Source organism: Ursus arctos, unplaced genomic scaffold, assembly GCF_023065955.2.
Source record: "Ursus arctos isolate Adak ecotype North America unplaced genomic scaffold, UrsArc2.0 scaffold_6, whole genome shotgun sequence".
Taxonomy (NCBI): domain Eukaryota; kingdom Metazoa; phylum Chordata; class Mammalia; order Carnivora; family Ursidae; genus Ursus; species Ursus arctos.
The window spans coordinates 51224490-51245514 of record NW_026623078.1 but is presented as its reverse complement, the minus strand read 5'-3'; the positions used below and the strand labels follow the sequence as shown (position 1 = coordinate 51245514).

General features: G+C 38.3%; 1 protein-coding gene across 18 annotated transcripts in view; it reads right to left on the bottom strand.

The window, feature by feature from the left end:
* Positions 1-21025, bottom strand: part of VPS13B (vacuolar protein sorting 13 homolog B) — a 765680-nt gene that overhangs the window by 90042 nt on the left and 654613 nt on the right. For all 18 annotated transcript variants that reach the window (XM_044382679.3, XM_048212588.2, XM_048212589.2 and 15 more), the window contains 4 exons: positions 16302-16498; positions 9513-9694; positions 7904-8253; positions 2535-2696 (listed from right to left, as the gene is read on the bottom strand). In XM_044382679.3, the coding sequence (XP_044238614.2) occupies positions 2535-2696; positions 7904-8253; positions 9513-9694; positions 16302-16498 (891 nt within the window). The remainder of the gene's footprint in view (positions 1-2534; positions 2697-7903; positions 8254-9512; positions 9695-16301; positions 16499-21025) is intronic.

Sequence of the window (21025 nt, the reverse complement as noted above, 5' to 3'; positions counted from 1 at the left end):
AAGTTTTAGCCTGAAGATTATAATGACTACAGCTCATTAAAATTTGTATCCAGAGAACGCAGTTGCAAATTTAAAAAGGCAAAAGAAAAGTTTAATAGATATTTGTCTTGTGTCCAGCTTGTCATAAAAAGGTTCTTATTATTTTTGGTAATAAACTAAGACTTTGCAAGGGATTTACTCGGACTAAGAATCCCACATTATTCTAGCTTTAAATGTGGAGTATTAGACCAGCGATTCTCAGCCTAGCTCTTGAAACCTCATAGCTTGTCTCTTCTAATAGACAAATCATGCAGCTCAAACCTAGGAGAGCTGGACAATGCCAATGAAATAACACTCTATTGAGAATCAAAAGATATGGAATTCAGTCCCAACTCTATCTACTACCATCTCAGCTTAACATTTCCATCTGTCTCCTTATTTATAACATCGCAACAAATAACACAAACCACACATGGATACTGTGAAAACAAACTAGTAACAAATATGAAAAGACCTTGAAACCATGCAAAAGAATAAGATATGAAGGTGTCGTGCTGGCAGCGGTCAGCCTTGCCTCTTTCCTGTTCCTTTCCTTCCCACCTGGATACTGTGTGTCCGTAACACGAAGACTCCTGTTCTCCACACCCCTGAGCTAGCTGCTCTTGTGATCATCCTGGCTCCAGTATCTGGGAATTTTTTTTTTAAAAAGATTTTATTTATTTGGGAGAGTGAGAGAACGAGCGAGAGAGCACAAGCAGGGGGAGCAGCAGAGTGAAAGGGAGAAGCAGGCTCCCTGCTCAGCAGGGAGCTGGACGCAGGGCTCGATGCGGGGCTTGATGCAGGGCTCTATCCCAGGACCCTGGGACCATCACCTGAGCCGAAGGCAGACGCTTAACCAACTGAGCCACCCAGGCGCCCCCAGTATCTGGCAATCTTGAGGGTCACCAAGGGCCACGGTGGTCTGTGCCTCTTAAAGTGACTGGGAGGGGAGGTAAACTTCCTACACTGTGTTTTCTGTGGGCAGAGGCCTGAACCTCTGTGGTGTGGGTGCTGTGGCCACTGGTGCAGTACAGGGCTACATGGGGCTGTGCCTTTCCAGAGGTTTCTCCATTGCTGAAAAATGCAATTACTGTGGAAACTTTTCGAACATCTAAAAGGCTATATGACAAGTATTAACATGGGTTGTGTCTGAGTGGTTGCCATTATAGGAGTTCTGTTTTTCTTTTTAAAAATGTTTTTTTGCCACATGTCTATATGTTCTCACTTCTGCAATTAGTAAGACAAAAACCCAAAAAGGTATTTTGAAACAAACAAACTGGCCTTTAACTATGTTACGAGGGGCAAACAACTCAACGCTTAAGAACATGGAAATTTCTCAAGAGAAACATTAGAAAACAAGGGCATGTCATTCACTCTAAAAAGATGAGTACAACATCATCTCATCTGAGAAATTCTTCTAAGAAGTTTTATTAAAAAAGGATTTATGTGGTTTTAATGTCCTGTCAGGTTTACTAGAATTAAATAAATATTCTTAAATAAGAATGTACTGTGTCTACCTTTCCAAATTTTAATCTAGTAATGTGGCAGTGTGATGAAAAAGAAGCAAAAAATCAGAATCTAGCTACAGGGGGCGGGGGGGGGGGGAAGCAAGAGGGACCCCGAGGGCATAACATATTCTAAAGCTGGTCTATAGACCAGATGGGAAAACTTGCTCTCTAATCTAATGACTTTCTTTTAATCACAAGCAGTAGTTTCCTTATTACCCAGAGTTTTAGAAATACATTATTCTTGAGATGACTTCCTAGGATTTCTTTTACTCATTTAAGACCACATCTTTGTATTTAATTCATCCTCATATTATCCCTGCAGGGCACATCCCTCTAATTATTCCCATCTAAAGTGACAGGAAAATGGAATTATACTACTTGGAAAACAGACATCCTTTGGTATGTCTTTTCTCAGTGCCCCCTTGGTCACAGATTGTGAGCCGTCCTTGGAGGGCAAGGACTGTGACTTCCTTGTCTTTGCATGTCCAGTGCCCAGGACATGCCAGGAGGAAAGTATGTATGTAGTAAAAAATCTGAACAAATGCATAAATAATAATAGCCAACACGTAATGCTCACAGTGTCTCGAGCGCTATTCTAGCGCCATTATACACAGTAACTCACTTTGTCCTCTGGACCCTACAAAACGGGTCCTATCGTTAGCTTCATTTTACAGATGAGAACACTGAAGCTGGAGAGGAAATCAAGGTTACACAGAGCCAGGATCAAAGCCTACGAACTTTGGCTCTAGAGTCCAACCGCATAATCGCCACGCCGTGCTGCCTCCGTGGCACCTGTGCTAACCATGAAGACTGTCCCCTCCAAGAGAAGCATGGTTGCACTGGGCTCCCAGCTCTAAACGTCTCTGGGTTTCTGTCAGAGGCAGCTACGCTGTGTGGTTCCTTGGGAGACTTAAAAAGGGAAATAACTGGACACAGGGACACAAATGCAGAATAAATGAATCCCCAACCTTAACAATTGCTGTGTTTGTAAGGCTGTTTCTCAAATACCTGTGGGGATTTGTGAGAGCGCCAGCTGTACTGGTGACTATGGAGACTCGCCAGCAGAATATTTTCATCAGTATCCACCTGGCCAAACCGCAGTGTCTCCTGTGTGTCATTACAGATCACAAAATGGCTGAAGACCAACTCCTCTACCTCAGGGCATTTGTTCTGAAAGAAAAAGAATACGAAAGCCAACGTGCATCAGATTAATTGCAAGATGTTTGGCAGCTGTCTGCCCAGTGGCGATTGTTACAACACAGAAACACTAAAAGATCTGTTGTCATTAGCTCTGGTATACAAAGTATTCTATACTTCCAGGATAAGCACAAAAAATACCTTAAAGAGAGCTTAAATGTTCCAAGAATATGTTTTGATTTATACTCCTGCAAAATAAATCATACACACAGAAGAGTAAAAGAACAATGAGACCCCTCAAACTTTTAACGTTTTAAAATGAATTAACATGGTCCAAAGAATGCTGTACTGAGTAGTGCACGTTTTTGAGCAGAGTCCTGGAGGCTAGAATTACCATGTTCCTGGCCTTCTAAACTCGACAATCAAGACCAATTACCAAAGCCACAGTTTGTACCCTACAGAAAGTAAGGATCATTTAGGTAATACATCCCCAGATCCCTTAAGGGGGAGGATGGATGTGTGTGTGTAAATCTGCTCAGGGAGAGATGTGAATAAAACCATAACTTTCCCTCTATTGTTAAGAGGCTGAACACACAAAACAGACCAGCTCCGGAGTCAGTGTAAGCCAAGTTGCAGTTTTCAAGAGAGATAATGTTCGCTGAAAAACAGTTGTTGGTGTCTCTGTCAGCTAACAGTCATCCATCAGCTCACGTCTTCCATTAATTTGCCGAGGCTCAACAAATTAGTAATATGGTTCTGTGTTGAGACCTCCGTTCTCAGCTTAATGGTGTCTCCACCAGCTGCTGTTATATCCAAACACTGACAAAATGACAGAGTATTTCTGTGTTTCCTCTTCTATCACTCTGGTTAGCTTACGGTTTAAAAAATAAGAAACATACTTTTGGAAAATGAATAGTTAAATAGATGCTCAAATTGAGAATGTAAGAAAAAAATCTTGGTTAGCCAATCCATTTGCAGATGATGGCAGGTAACCGTAACTGATACTTCTGGTGGCCTCTACTTCCTGGTTGTGGAGCCAAATGTCACAATGCCACACTCGGTCACTTGCCATTTTCCCAAGGGGAGGGAGAGTAAAAGGGGACACATTACTCATGAGCATAGTGACTTAAGTGATTATGAGGCCGGAAGAGTCTAAGGATGAAAGTACCTGGAATCCAGCCTGGACCAAGACCCAACCTAGAACCTCACCCAGGACAGGTGTCTTGGGGGCAGAATCCACTCCCAGTCATGTACAAGGCCCCCTAAGTAGGTGGGCAGTGCTTTCGGGCTGTAGGTGATGGAGAGGCCCTGAAATACCTTATTTTTCCAAATACCCTCAGGGACCTCTCACTCTGTCATCCAACGATTCTCACCAACCTCCCTATTCTCACAGAGCGGAACTTCACTTGACAGCCACACTAATCACAAAATAGAATCCTGGGTTAAGAGAGACCAAAGTAATTATAAGCAATAATCATCTGTTGCCTACCATACTCTATGCTGCGGCTTTTAATCATGAGCTATGATTTCAAAGTTTGCCTGCCAGTGGGGTTGAACGTCCTGCCTCATCTGACCCCTGCCCCACCTTGAGCCACTCTTCACTTGCTTGCCACGCCTGAGCTCCGCGAGCTCTTTCCTGCTCCTCCAACCCCGCACTGCTGACTTTTAAGTCATTCAACACATCCAACTCCTTCCTGCCCCAGTGCCTTTCCTTTGCTTGGACTTCTTTTCCTTCACACTGAACTTCCTTCTACTTAGCATTCAGGTTCCTGTTTTCAGGTCCCTTCTTCTCAGTAGCATTCTGGGAGCACCACCAGACCAGGTCACATCCCTCTATTTTATGCTCACGTCACACTCTACTACTTCACTTTCCCTCTTGGAACTAAGAAATTATTTGATTTTGGGTTCACTCTTGTCTCCATCATTAGAGTCCATGTTACATAAGGGCAGGAACCAGGTCTGTGTTATTTACCAGTTTATCTCCAGTACTCAGCATAATGCCTGACAGGTAGGTACTCGATAAACACTTATGAAACAAATACATGAGTGAATTCGATTTTTAGAATTATAAGTGAATACATGTTCACAGTAGAAAAATTAGAAAATATAGGAAGTATGGATTTTTTTTTTAAGTCTCTAATTTTATACTCAAATAACTGCTGTTAATATTTTGGTGGATTTTCTTCTAGCAATTTTTCTCCTCAGAGTATCCTGCCTGTTTCTATTTCAGTCTATCCTGTCTAATCCTATCTTATATGTCTTACATATTTAAAGGTTTATAAACCTTTAATCAAACTGGAGTCACAGTGTGTAATTATTTTGATGAGATTTTTCCATTTGCCATTATATAATCAACATAAACTCCTCTCCTTATAAACATTTTTCTCTCCTTTAGGTCCAAGAGTACAAACATGAAGAAAGGCATATGATTCCAAACTCCCAGTTAGATAGATGTCCTGAGATTGAAATTCAGTTTTCATAACGAATTGAGATCAATCTGCTGGTAACAGAGAGGTTAAGTTATCAGATGGGGCTTGAGTAGGAAAAAAAAATCATATTACTTTCCTCATCTCCAAAAACTGACCTTTAATAAATGATGCGTGTTTTAGAAAAATGTAAATGAAAGAACACAAGGGGGTTGTTTACATTTTTCCAAAGAATATTCAAAGTCCTCAGAGAACTGTTTCTCTACTGTTCCTTCATCTGTGGAGCTCATTATAACTGTAATAAGTTTAAGCATTTCTTGGAGTGTCTTAAACTCTGGTATATTATAAAACAGTTCGCACACTCTTTATATGACATCATATAATCTAAGTCTCAGGATGCTTACTCAGATTTGTAATTAAAAGATGGCTTATTTACATTTAAGATTTGTGCTGGAGTGTTGTACAGGCATTTGCAATTAAACAGAAACAGACATCATTTTGGTGTAAGATAAGACACATGAGCATAACCTCATTTTTAAATAAAAATCCCCTTTACATGTTATTTTGTCCAAATGTCGGGATATGGCATTGAAATACAAAGCAAATTGCAAGTGGCATTTTGCGTCCTTAATCTGGTTTCACGAAACATTAATCATGTGCAAAAGAGAAAAAAAAAATCTACAGCCAGAGAAATCAGACACTGATGAAGGCTTCTGTTAATCTTGAGCTTGTGACCTAAAGGTGAAAGGCCAAATTGTTTCGTGCTTCAACTGTCTGGTCCATCCACACTGGATATAAATGACTTGTCTCAGATATGAATCCAATAAAAGTATGCGGAGAACTCGAATAACTTATCTTGCTTATTAAATTCTTATTTCTCATCGGCAATAATTAGACTGCATGTGAGCACTGTACACACAATAACCTCCAAGCTTGGGGAACTAATCTTCCCCACTGAGGGAATAAGCCACATTCGGAACATCTTAGAAACAATGAACTTAATAACCCTCTATAAACCCATTTCAATGTCAAATGTCCTGTAATTTCAAAGTAGTGCATTTTTGTATTTACTTTAGAATGCATAGGGTTAGATGCCTACCGCATTAAAACTTGGTGGCAAGTACCCTTGACATGGGAGGAAACAAGAAAATTACAGCAACAATTACAGAAGTATATCCTCTTGTGGCTCATGTTAACATTGCCAAATCCCTGTATAAATCAGAATCAACTATTCATAGAATGTACCTGTCAGCAATATGCTACGTGACATATGGCTCTACTTAATCAAATATACAATTCCATTTTTTAAAAAAAACTCAGAATATTCCTTCAAGGCACTGTGTTAGCCAGTCAGTCATGTGCACTCTGATGTGGTTTAAAACATTTAAATATTTATGCACCATATTTTATTTATATGTATAGCTGTGTCTAAGAGAATATTTTTACCCTGGGAGGAAACTGATATTTCTGAAGGCCATTTTGCAGTAGTTGCTACATATGAGTCCTCTTAGAATGGCCCTGATACCAAGACAAAAATATCCTGGGTTTAAATGCTCTATCAATGACTCTTTTATATTTTCTAGGTTTGTTTTTTATTAAATGCATTGTTCAAAATATGACAAAAAACAGAAATTGGAGCCATGGAGGTTTTTTTCACATCACTATTCGAACCAGCTGCAAAGATTTAGATCACACTAGCTCTTATTTTACGCATGTCCTCTGCAACAAGAAAACCATGGAATGCCCTTAAAAAAGAATTTTAAAATAAAAAACAGATGTGTTATCTTCTTTCCCTTTGCTATTGTAGTGCCATGTTAGGTAATTAATTCCTTAGTCTTATATAGGTCTTCATGCATATAAAGAAAAGAGTGTATTCCCATAAAAATTCTTAAGTTAGAGAACTCAGAGCCCCCCTGTCTCCCCCTCCTCCCCCTCCCCCAGGCTGTCTCCACATGAGTTCAGTGCAGGATGAAGGACCATTTCTCCTGGGGGGCCAGCTCTGCACAAATGCAGGTAGCATATACAGAGGCGCAGGGGTGGGGGGGAGCGTCCCAGCTTTAACAGCAACACAAACTTGACAGAAATACAATATTATACTGAAAATCAGTAAGGAAGCAGAAGTGATTTGTTCTTAAATTGTGGAGCACAGTATTACCCAAACATTCTGTGAAATTATTTTCATGCTAGGGGCACAGACAGGTTCCTCATTTTAAATACACCGTGCAGCACACACTTACACTTCATCCCCTTGTTTGATATGGCTAATTTCTGGCAAGAGATGAAAGGCAAAACGTTATCAATCGAGAGCCTTTAACTGATTAAAAAATGGCAGAATGATAGTAGGGGGAAAGACTAGGACTAGTTGGGCTTGCATATTTCTTCTCACTGCTTTTTCCCTTTGAAAAGACGAAATGTTTACTATCGGCAAGGCTCACACAGGTTCTTCATTTTTGCAATGGATGCTTAGACAATTTGATACATAACTAAGTTGAAGCTTTGGCAAAGGAAAGCCATAATACTTGGAAAAAATTTCTGGGAATATGTTACTTTCCACACAGATGTGGTACATTAGTCACAAAAATGTGGGCACGGTCTCCTATGCATGTGTAGAGAACCCGTATTCTCCGAAGGTTTTAAAAATAACATGAATCACTTTGCTAAACAGAGAAAACCCCAAATACAATGGTGCCCATCAAATTTTTCATTCTCTCACATTTTTGTTTGTGCTTTGCTTACTATTAGGAGTGATAACATAGGGTGCCTAGTAAAAGATCACATGCAGACAAACTGTAAACTGTTCTAGGATGTGCATACCTGTTGCCACGCTTGGACTGCAGTGTTTAGAGAATGAACCACATGCTGCCCAAAGCTGACAAAGATGGAGTCCACCACGATGGTGCAGTCGAGCAGCTTTTCGGCCGCGTCACGGGAAACGGCCATCTGCCCGCAGATGCTGAAGGGTTTCACCACGCTTTGCATCGTGACATTTCTGCACTCGAGAAGTTTACAGTCTGCTTGAGCTGAGAACCGGATCTCCTGACAGACAGGACTATTGTTCCACTGTCGAAGATACACGTGTGGTTCTCTGAAGGAAATAATCATGTATTCTAGTTCAGATGGCACATTTTTATCGGAAATAAATGGCTGTAGGTATTGCGGTGGGGCTGTTGAGAAAACAAACAGGAGAAACAGCAACTGAGATGAGCCAATCTTTTATGGAAATAAAGAGAGGATGTTTAAATTATTCACTTTTTGGTTACCAAGTTCGCTATTTGCGGTTGAATAAATTCAAACACTCTCTTGAAGGCATTATAATATTTGAATTACCATTTGATATTTGCCAATGAAATGGTTTTGTTCAATCGGCATGCCTCAAACATATAGTGTCCAAAGTTCACATTCCCTTTCACACACAAAAATTTGATCACAGAAGACAAGAGATAAAATGAAGAGGAGGCAAATATCGAATGAAAGGCTCTGTATCTATCAACCAAATCTCAAAAACAAAAACATGACTCAAAGAGAGTTAGAAAAAGCAGGTTAAATTCCATTTTTTGCTGAAAAGGCAAGATGCTTAACAGCAGCTGTGTTTGGTTTTAATCTGATTTTTTAAATCCGATTTTTTTTCTCCTTTTTCCATTACATCTTAGGTTGAAAACCTGAATCAAAATGTACTAACTAGGAAATGTTTGGTATAGACTTTTAGGAGTATTATTCATGTAACATTGGCAAATTTATAAAAGACCACTTTTGGTGTGTGGGAAAATTTAATCCTCCACCTTACCAACTTGTAAAAAGGACAGTCCTTTAAATTTCTGGAGAATTTGCCCATCTGTTGTAGAATGTATTCATGCTTTTGACATCAGGTAATACAGAATACTTTTGGAGTCTGTCCATCACTAATGCAGTAGCTCAGAACATAGAATAGAAACAGATGTATTTCTTTTAAAAAGATCCTAATTAGAATAACAGTAAAACCTGCAATTTTTGTAACTTCCTTGAAAATTCTTAATAGGAAGCATGCAAAATCATGTTAGTTCAATACTACTGGTAATCTATAAAATAGGTCCATATGATGGCTCAAAAGTAAGGGGTACATCTGTTAGATGAAGTCAACTTCAGAATAATTTTGCCAGTGCTCATTTTTAGGGGAAATGAATGTGTCTTCTAAAAATTTTCACCACCACATGGGTGGTAGTCAGTAGGGAAAGAGCTCTGGGTGGTGGAAGTGATTAATAATCACAGCACTTTGAAACATCACTAATACTGCAATACACAGAATGAAAACCCTTCCACACCTTTTTACTTCCTGAAAGTAAAATTAATTATCTGGGTAAAAAATTGATGAACTATGTCTTGAGAACACTCAAGAAAAACAGTAAGTATTAAGTGGATGCTATTCAGATGCTAAAGGAAAGAGTACCTGTGCCTAGTTGATCAAGGTGATGACAAAGATGGAACTCCAGGTGAGCAAACTGGAAGGAAATGGAAAGAGATGGGACAAACCATGGGGTAAAACAGGAGTCGACTCTGGTACAGGCAGCCAGGGCTGTTGGAGTTACAAGTTGGTCACAAGTGCTTTGAGAACCAGATTCACTTGCAGAGCTATGGGAAATAAGTGATAAAAGAATATCAATGACCTAGATTTCCCAATACCATATAAGTAAAATGTCTTTCTATAAGGGTTTTTAAAACTAGCACCCATAATCCTATAGTTAATATATTATCATCAAATCTTCTGTATTTACTCACATAAACTCACAAAAACTTAATTTTTAAAAATTAAGTTCATGTTGATTATTATTTATAAGTTATTAGCAGAAAAATTTCAAAGGATTCCTCAAACCCCAGGTCATGTTGACCTACCTCCAACCCAATTTTCCTCCATCCACAACCCACACAATTTATGGACAACTTGTTCTCCTATAAGTTTAAGACCAACACAATTTGGAGTATGACTCTGCTGTTCAAAAACCCAATACTTTCAGTGTCACCATAAATGTTTCACTTTGTTTTACTTCTCCAGATTGTCCATATCCATAGGGCCATGAGTTAGCCAATACTCTTTACTGAACACCCACTAACTAGTGTACTAGGTGCCATAAAAGTTATGACCATGTCCAGAAGAACCAAGGTCCCATGGACAGTTCACTGCATGGGTCCTCTATTCACTTGCCCATCTACCGCCATTTTAAACAAGTAAAATCTCATTAAAAGGACCAGTGAAGGCATCTATAGGAGGGAAGAAGTTTGTACGTGGCAGCTGTTAGCATGCACAGGAAACATACTGCCTAGCTGCCTTGCCTCAGTGCTAGCAGAGACATGGGAACTGGGGAGTGGGATGGCGCAAGGGACATTCTGGTGACGGTGGCTCACTGAATAGATGCCGCCCCATTCTCTCTCACTGTCCTCTGCCCTCTTCTTTCCAAATCTGAAATCTGTGCTACAGCTATGCGAGCCTGGCTTCCAAGTCCATGAGGAGCCTAGAGAAGAAACACCGTGATTTACAGTATCCTAGGGAGGAAAAACTAAGGAAATAAATCCTTGGTTTTATATCACCATCTAAGTGGCGATATAAAATATGTAGACATTTAGAAACATCATCAAATAGAACAACCACCCAGGTACAGGAAAGTCGGAAGTGCCGCCAGAGCAGAAACGTAAGAGGAACTCAGAATGGCGTGAGGAGCATCACGTGGGATTCTCAGAGTATGAATCCTCAGCTACATGTTGAAAGAGGCTGGGAAAAGCCTGGTGAAAATGAAAGCTAGGAGCATTCCAACACGTTTACTGAGTATTTAATTTTAAGGAGTTTATACTTATATGGTGGTATTTACTGCCATGTTAGTAAATCTCCAGTGCCTGCCAAGAGAATACAAACTGTGGGGCAGTTGGTTACTGATTAAATGCCATGTGCAAGAAATGCATCTAAGTATATTCTAAAGCTTCTATAAATGGGCATACTGATTTAAATAGCCTTCTAGGAATTTATCTGTGGAGTTATAAATAACAGACTTCTTTGACTAGGTAAAATTAAAACTTGTATTTATTCAGAAAGAGCAAAACGTATTAATTGTGTGTTTTATACATTTGAACTACTTTCAGAACTTGTTAGAAATAGGGTACAATGTTAGTCAAAATATTACTAAAAATCTAGGCAAGAGTTCTAGGAGATCAGTTTAAAAACAGTGAGTACAACAACAGAGGTGTTTATCTGAAGCATTTTTCTTGCCAACTACAATTTTTGACACTCTTGAGATTTTCCAAGATTTATTTTTCTATCTTTAGAGTAGCAGATAGTATAACTTGTTGAAAAAGGTTACTAAAACAGGAGTATGTGTTACAATTTTTATTAATAACAAATTGATTAATTCTTAGTTCTTCCTAAATTAAATATACACATACATTTTTAAAAAGAGATATTTTTTGGCTTATATAGTAACTCCTAACACACTCAGGTAGTTAGCAATACTCTTTCAATCTTAAAATCCTAACTAAAATGGTTGTTGAGTTAAACTGTATTTAAAAATTCAGATTTACTGAAAAATTAGAGTCCCATCAAAATTAAAATTTCTTAATCACAATTAATATGGCATATACAACCTGAATATACTTTAAATGTATTTTAAATCAGTAAAATTATAGTTTTTTGACACTCAACTTATTTTGATCATCATTATATACCATAAAAGCAGCATATATATGCCTACCTCTTATACCAGGACTAAAAAGATGTAAGTGTAATAGAGCTAACCAGTGATGTATAGGAGAGGGATGACCCTGCTAGGGACACTTAGAGTAGTTACGTTTGTGTGATCTCCTTAATTAGGTACAATGAACTCTGATCCAGATGTCAAAAGGAAAAACATAATTTACGAGATGTGTAATCAACTCGTGGAGAGAAGAGAAACAATCCAGAGACTTGATCATCACGATCATTTTTCTAATTCTTCCGCTGTCTGTCTATGCAAGAATCAAGGCTCCGAAAAATGAAAAGCATCTCCTCTTTGAAAAAAAAAAAAAAGCTGTTGACTACGGTCTCAAAGATTACCAAACAGGAGTGAAGGGGGGTTCTTTTATAAGATCTTTAGGGAGTAGGAGAGAATACTTTGTTGTGGTACAACCAAAAAATGAAAGTACTCCAAAAATCTCACCAGAGTTTCAATTTTCATTGCATGAAGAAAGAGTACCCTTAAGCCACACTTCTATTCTAAGATGCCTTCTTCCATTAACCAGCATTTTGGGGGTGGGGATAAAAAGTCCTTATAAGTAATCTGCTTTCACATGTTCCAATGTTGTGAGAAATGACCGTGCAATATGCACAACCAACCACCAAAGACTTGGCACAGGTGAACACAGTTGAGCATTATCAACTGGTAATAAAGTTAACTGGACCTATATATCAGGATCTGCAGTTATTATTGTGTTTCATGATAGTTGCCTGTAATTTGTATGACTTGACAAAGTCACATACTTCTAGGATTAGTCTTTTGGCGTGAGGGTAAGAGGCGGGAAACAAATTAGACGGTTGTTTTGATCCATCAGAAGACATCAAATTGATTCCAAACCCAGGGAACCCAGCAGAGTGGCCCAAAACCTGAGAGTTGGGCCCACCACTCTGTTTCCCTTTTTTTCCTTGTAGGGCCAGTTACTGGGTAAGAAACTGTATATTCCAAATAGAGTGTGTAATTGCTGGATACCTTCTGTTTGCTCACTAGATCCACACTTTCTACCCTTCTCCATCCTCTTCTCTGCCACTGGACTGTATCAACAAGCTGCTTTGTCCTCTGTCTTGTCCTCTGGTTCAGGCAGTAGGAGGTGCCCATAGGAGATTAGAAGGCGAGAGGAGAGTGGAGTGAGGGTGTGTATTCCCCTGGCTCCTTCAGGCCTAAGAATGGGATGGTTCCCCAGGATTCCTAGCCCCAGGGTACTGTACCATCCCTTAATCCTGCCCACACTTTTGTTAATAGTCCTTTCATTAAACTCTCCACAATCTTCAAGTTTGAGTGTGCCTTCTGTTTCTTGTCAGGACCTAACTGATAAAGGGGATTTATTTAGGCTTAAGCAATGAGTGTAGGCAAATGCATACATGATTAGATTAAAGATAAATAGCTGAAATGGATATCTTGATCAGGGCTTAAAGGTTGTATCTCTTGCCTCCAGTCCAGTATGCAGCAAATAGGAGAAGTCTCCTAAGAGGTCAATACTATAGTGGAAATTAACCTTGAAGTTTCTCTACTTTGAATGCTACCTTCAAAAAAGCACCACCATTACCAATCATTCCTTTTCATATGATCAAGCAAACCACTAGTTAAAGATGGTGGAATGTAACTATTACAAGCACACAGGCATTGAATTAAAGATAATATGCCTGTATGGGATAAACATACTAAGGTTTAAGAGATTGGCTCTTTTGTCTCCAGTCCTTTGTAATGAAGGCTACCTGCCTTTGGACCCGTTAGCTCCTGCTCATATCTTAAAGCCTTAGCTTAAAAATCAGTTTCTCAAAGCCAAATACCTAGTTGGTGATGGAGCCAGGACATAAATCCAGGTCTTCTAACTTGGCATTCTCTATTAAATAGTGCTTCTATTTACATACATACAGTGATGCCATTACCACTGAGCTGCCCTACACTGTTGCAACTTTATGCCAATTGTGGGCAAGATGGCTTTTGCTTTTTCTTCCTCTTTTTTCTTTTTAAGATTAAGCTTCATAGGACTTATTTTTATGAACTTTCTTCCTGGAATGTACAACAGTCTGATGCATATCCTTTTCAAACCACCAAGAATATTACTTATAAGATAATCTCTAATCATAAAAGCATCAGGTTTTTGTCTAGTTCTAAATTTCTCATGACAGAATATACTGGAGCTAACTGCAGCAGTTTTCTTTCTGCATGAAATGCTGACATATTACTGAAGCCTAATGTTTTCTTTCTAGAAATTGGATAAAATTTATTTACTGTCCCTTTTGAAAAGTGTCTTAGTAGGGTCTTATGAAGTTGACTTTTAAACTAACTCTTTAAATTTAATTTCATTAATATCAAATTCTATCTGAAAAATGGTTAATGTCAAACAAAGCAAGATCAATTGTGAAATATTAGGTAACTTGAAAAATCCCAGGTGAGGACAAAAGATCTGTGATTACAATGTCAAAAGCTTGGTGAAAAATTGCCTGAATTTGATTGTCTGCATAAATTTCCATTCCCTAAAGGTTCCACATTTCTGTAGTGCTAAGCTTACCACAAAAGTAATTTTTATGAATGTTTCAAATTCAGAGGAATTAATCTTGTCGAGAATGCTTCTTTCAATGCTGAAAATGCATTCTTTCATAATTAGAATCAAGAAATGATTTCTAACTTGATACTATTAAGGAAACTCGGATTAAAAACATTTTTGTTATTTACAGCTCTATTTTCTGAGATTTCCTGGTTTCTGACTAGGTAACCTGTACTTAGAATAGGCAATCTTCCTATACATTTGCTAACATCTCACAGGATGGGTATTCTTTTCATTGCTGCATTACATATATAGGTGAAATTAAGATCCCACTCCTCTAATATATTTTTACTATAATCAGTAGGTAATATAAAAGAAGGTAATTATTCTTAAAGAGCCCACATGACCTAGAAATAAAATATATAAAGCATAAAACATTATTATTAAGCACACAAAGTAATCACTGGAAAAGACTGTGAGGCTACTGTTAAAATGTTAACAGAGGTTATCAGTATGATATGGCCATGGGTGATGGCATTCTCTTTATTTCCCAAATGCTCTTCAATGAACAAACAGTATTACTAATTAAGAGAAAACATTCGCAGCTCTTTATAACATAAAGTAGGAATCAGAATACGAAATGATGTACTACAATTATAACCTTGTAAAGGCAAATAGTCATGGGCAAAGATAAAGGTAACACAGAAAAGAGAAAATAGTTGATTTGCAGGATGTTATGAATGATGGATGTTTTTTTCTCTTTGTTAGTGCCAGAATGTTGTTTGGGGGAAAAAAGGAGGGATTATACAAAAGGAGTAAGATAATGCTAAACCCAGTTCATCAGGGGAACTGGAAGGTGGGACATTGAGAGTGATAGACAGCAAGATGGGCCTGAGCCCATGGTACACGCATTATCATATGACCCAAGAAAATGATTCCGCTGACTGTGATTTAGTATATTTTTCTTGTCTTTTGTGGGAGCACGAACAGAAAGGCTTAACAAATAGGAATATGTAAATGAGAAGACATACTGAAGAATAGGTTACTGAAGCCAATTTTTTTTCTACTCTAAGTTAGTGGATATATCAAGCAGGCAAACATTGAAAACAGGGACAGTCTGGCCCTTCTTTGCCATTAACCAGATACCCTGTAGGAGATGTGGGACAGGAAGTTGTGGGGACATGATACAGAACACCTGAAGTCTACAGCTCTACAGATTCATTATGGCCAAATATAATGTAGAGCTATCTAGAAATCCTTTGGATAGAAGTCATTTTGGTTAGCCAAGTTTTTCTAATGTCTAGAGGTCTTTTAAAGTTTTTCTTTAAACCACTTCAGAGAGGTACCTGGGTGGCTCAGCTGGTTAAGCATCTGCCTTCAGCTCAGGTCATGATCCCAGGGTCTTGGGATCAAGCCCTGCATCAGGCTCCCTGCTCAGTGGGGAGTCTGCTTCTCCCTCCCTCCTCCCCCTGCTTATGTGCTCTCTCTCTCAAGTAAATAAATAAATCTTTAAGAAAAAAATAAAACCACTTAAGAAAGCAATAATTCCAAAATTTATCTTTTTAGAAGGAGACAATAGCATTTATTTAACCATTCTCTTAATGCCGCAGGGTTATCACTGACACATATTGTTTACTGCGTCATTAAGAGTCTGTTGAGGAATTAATGATTCTTTTTCTTGGTATTTTTTGTTCAGGAGGGCTCAATTTTTTTTTTTTTTGGTAGTTTGTTTTTTGCACTTTTTGCTTTTATATTTAAGGAACACGTTCTTATCGTTAGGGCTCACAAGGCCGTATTTTACCTACAACACAGGATTTTTAGTACGCAGTCTCTGCTCTATCAGCTTCTGTCTTATGTCCTAGTGCTCATCTGTAGTTCACACAAACGCAGCTGCTAGTCGGCTGAGCTATGGCTACGTGAGGGGCCACCAGATACGATGACTTGATGACCGCCTCTCAGTATAATGTCACCATTTCATTTTTCACCGAGTTACCTTTGGTCGTCAGCACCATTTTGACTGCTGTTCAAGACAATTCTCCAAAGATCCGAGGATACCAGTTTCTTCTGGTCACTCACAAGATTGATATCCGGCAACTGCAGTTCACAAACTTTGCTTTCAGACAGACTAAATTCTTGAAATGCAACAAAAACCTTCTGGAGTTCATCCCAGTATTCCAAACTACAAGGAATCTATATTAAAATAAAGAAGATTTTAGAAGTTGCAAATAGAAACTATGATACAGTTCTATATTTGTGGAAATGCAAATTAAACCATAAAAGTTATAACATGAACAAGACTTTTAAAAAGGGATGTCTGAAAAAGACAGTTTAGAATTTCTTTTCATAGTTATATTCACCCTGTTTACCTACTTTATTTTAAAAACCCATTCAAGAATACTATGTGAAAACAGCCAAGAAAGTTTTTAAATAAAAGAGAAAAAATGAGGAATAAATTCTACCAGCTGTTAAGCGTATTATAAAGCTATCAGAGTTAAAAGATAAGGTTTGGTAGTAGCCTACAAATAGATTAGAAGAAATAGAACAAAAAATAGTATAAGATATAAGTACAGAAGTACAGATAAATAGTAAGGAAGATACCATTTCAAACAAGTAGGGAAAGACAGGAAATGAGGTTGCAAGAACTGTCTAGCCATTTGGCAAAACCAAAGTGGATCCCTACATCATTCCTAGATGAAAGTAGATTCCAAAAGGATCAAAATGCAAAAACTAAGCAAAGAATCAAAGGCTTTGAATGCCATACTTGACGAGCTGGACCTCATAGATATATATAGAACACTACACCCAAGAACCAAAGAATACTCATTCTATTCTAATGCCCATGGAACATTCTCAAGAACAGACTATGTTCTGGGACACAAAACAGGTCTCAACCGATACCAAAAGACTGAAATTATCCCCTGCATATTCTCAGACCACAACGCTCTGAAATTGGAACTCAACCACAAGGAAAAATTTGGAAGAAACTCAAACACTTGGAGACTAAGAACCATCCTGCTCAGGAATGACTCGATAAACCAGGAAATCAAAAATCAATTTAAACAATTTTATGGAGACCAACGAGAATGAAAACACAACGGTCCAAAACCTATGGGATACTGCAAAGGCAGTCCTAAGGGGGAAATACATAGCCATCCAAGCCTCACTCAAAAGAATAGAAAAATCTAAAGCGCAGTTTTTATATTCTCACCTCAAGAAGCTGGAACAGCAACAAAGGGACAGGCCTAATCACTCACGAGGAAGTAGTTGACCAAGATTAGAGCAGAAATCAATGAATTCGAAACCAGAAGTACAGTAGAGCAGATCAACAGGACTAGAAGCTGGTTCTTTGAGAGAATCAATAAAATTGACAGACCACTGGCAAGACTTATCCAAAAGAGAAAGGACCCAAATTAATAAAATTATGAGTGAAAAAGGAGAGGTCACGACCAACACCAATGAAATTGGAAGGATTATTAGAAACTTTTATCAACAGCTATATGCCAATAAATTAAGCAATCTGGAAGAGATGGAGGCCTTCCTGGAAACCTATAAACTACCAAGACGGAAACAGGAAGAAATTGATTTCTTAAACAGGCCAATTAATTATGAAGAGATTGAGTCAGTGATAAACAACCTTCCAAATAACAAAACTCCAGGCCCGGATGGTTTTCCTGGGGAATTCTACCAAACATTCAAAGAAGAAATAATACCTATTCTCCTAAAGCTATTTCAAAAAATAGAAACAGAAGGAAAGCTACCAAACTCATTCTATGAGGCCAATATTACCTTGATCCCCAAACCAGGCAAAGACCCCATCAAAAAGGAGAATTACAGTCCGATTTCCCTAATGAATATGGCCGCCAAAATCCTCAACAAGATCCTGGCTAATAGAATCCAACAGTACATTAAAAGGATTATCCATCATGACCAAGTGGGATTCATCCCTGGGATGCAAGCGTGGTTCAACATTCGCAAATCGATCAGCATGATACATCATATCAACAAGAAAAGTCTCAGGAACCATATGATCCTCTCAATTGATGCAGAAAAAGCATTTGACAAAATACAGCATCCTTTCCTGATTAAAACCCTTCAGAGTGTAGGAATAGAGGGTACATTTCTCAATCTCATAAAAGCCATCTATGAAAAGCCTACGACAAATATTATTCTCAATGGGGAAAAGCTGGAAGCCTTTCCCTTAAGATCAGGAACAAGACAAGGATGCCCACTCTCGCCACTACTATTCAAAATAGTACTAGAAGTCCTTGCAACAGCACAGCAATCAGACGACAAAAAGGGATAAAATGTATCCAAATTGGCAAAGAAGTCAAACTGTCTCTCTTTGCAGATGACATGATACTCTACATGGAAAACCCAAAAGAATCCACGCCCAAACTATTAGAAGTTATAGAGCAATTCAGTAAGGTGGCGGGATACAAAAATCAATGCTCAGAAATCAGTTGCATTTCTATACATGAACAATGAGACTGAAGAAAGAGAAATTAGGGAATCCATCCCATTTACAATAGCACCAAAAACCATACGTTACCTTGGAATTAACTTAACCAGAGACGTAAAGGACTTATATTCTAGAAACTATAAATCACTCTTGAAAGACACTGAGGAAGACATAAAAAGATGGAAAAATATTCCATGCTCATGGATCGGAAGAATTAACACAATTAAAATGTCCATGCTACCCAGAGCAATCTACACTTTCAATGTTATCCCGATCAAAATACCGAGGACATTTTTCAAAGAACTGGAACAAATAGTCCTTAAATTTGTATGGAACCAGAAAAGGCCCCGAATCTCCAAGGAACTGTTGAAAAGGAAAAACAAAGCTGGGGGCATCACAATGCCGGATTTCGAGCTGTACTACAAAGCTGTGATCACAAAGACAGCATGGTACTGGCATAAAAACAGACACATAGACCAATGGAACAGAACAGAGAACCCAGAAATGGACCCTCGGCTCTTTGGGCAACTAATCTTTGATAAAGCAGGAAAAAACATCCGGTGGAAAAAAGACAGTCTCTTCAATAAATGGTGCTGGGAAAATTGGACAGCTACATGCAAAAGAATGAAACTTGACCACTATCTCACACCACACACAAAGATAAACTCCAAATGGATGAAAGACCTCGATGTGAGACAGGAATCCATCAAAATTCTAGAGGAGAACATAGGCAGCAACCTCTATGACATTGGCCAATGCAACCGTTTTCATGACACATCTCCAAAGGCAAGAGAAACAAAAGATAAAATGAACTTATGGGACTTCATCAAGATAAAAAGCTTCTGCACAGCCAAGGAAACAGTCAAAAAAACCAAAAGGATCAAAATGTTAAAGGCCCAAACTGAAGCATAAGAGAAAAAAAGTCAGTTAATATTTTTGTTTGTTTCCTTTGTTTTTTTATTCAAGTGTAATTGACCTATATATTTTTTTTTCGTTTCTTTTTATTATGTTATGTTAGTTGCCATACAGTACATCATTAGTTTTTGATGTAGGTATATTTTTATCATAATAGGGCAGCTTCTTATAGGTATTGCATGAAACCCACGGAAGAAAAAAACCCCATAAAACCACAGTGGATAAAATCAAATAAAAAAAAAAAAAAGCAAACTAGGGTAAGATAGGTGATATTCAATGATAGATCCAGGAATAATTGTTGTGGTAGCAGAGAGTGCTTACAAATCAATGAGAAAATGATAAATAAGCATATAGAAAAATAAGAAAAGGAAGATGTTGGAAAAGGCAATTAGCCATGGGCCCTGAACTTCCCTACATTTACTGTAGCTATGAATAGGATGCACGACCCTGAAAGCTGTTAACGGGGGGCTAGTTCTTAGGTTGTGTTTACAGAGAATAACTTTGAGGGATGCGGGAAAGTCTCTCTCCAGGGCGAAGAGCAGACTCACTCTAAAGGGGGTGGATGTGACAAGCTCCGTGTTCCTGCCTGTGCCATATACCTACTGCATGCAAGCCATCCCTGAGGTCCCTTGTGCAGTGCCCTTGTGGGACCTGGGGGCAAGAGGAGCCAATGCAAACGATGCTCGTGTTACTTGTCGTGTCCGACAACGTTCTTTGTTTCTGACCCACGAGTCTTATGTCTTCTGCCAGCAGCCACGAACACTAACAGGTGATTTATTAGCTTGCATATGGTAAAATTGGAGACTCTGACAGTAATTAGTTCGCAGAAAAAGAAAAGTAACTGGCCAGGAAGCATGAAAAGCTACCCAACTTTACTAATACTTAAATTCAAATTCAAATTAACAATGTAATATTTTTTATTTATTACTCTGACAGTTTTAAAAGACTGACAGTTCCAATTTCTGCACAGGTGTGGGAATAAGAATTTCCACCCAATATTTTTGGAGGGTAATTTGGCAGTATCTATCAAATGTGTGGAAGTACACATCTAAGAATTTGTTTACAGAGATTCCAATGCAAGTGTGTATTTATTTCAGCACTGGGTGTATCAGTAAGAAATTAAAAATGACTCAAATACCCACTAAGAGGGGATTAGTTAAATATAACAGGCAGATCTACAGAATGGATTACTATCCAACCATTAAAATGAATAAGGAATATCTATATATACTAACACAAAAGACATCCAAGATACATCACTAAATTTTAAAAAAAGCTTTAGAATAGAACATGTGGGCTAATCCCATTTGTCTTAAAAAAATAAAAAGGACTGGGCTCAGGTG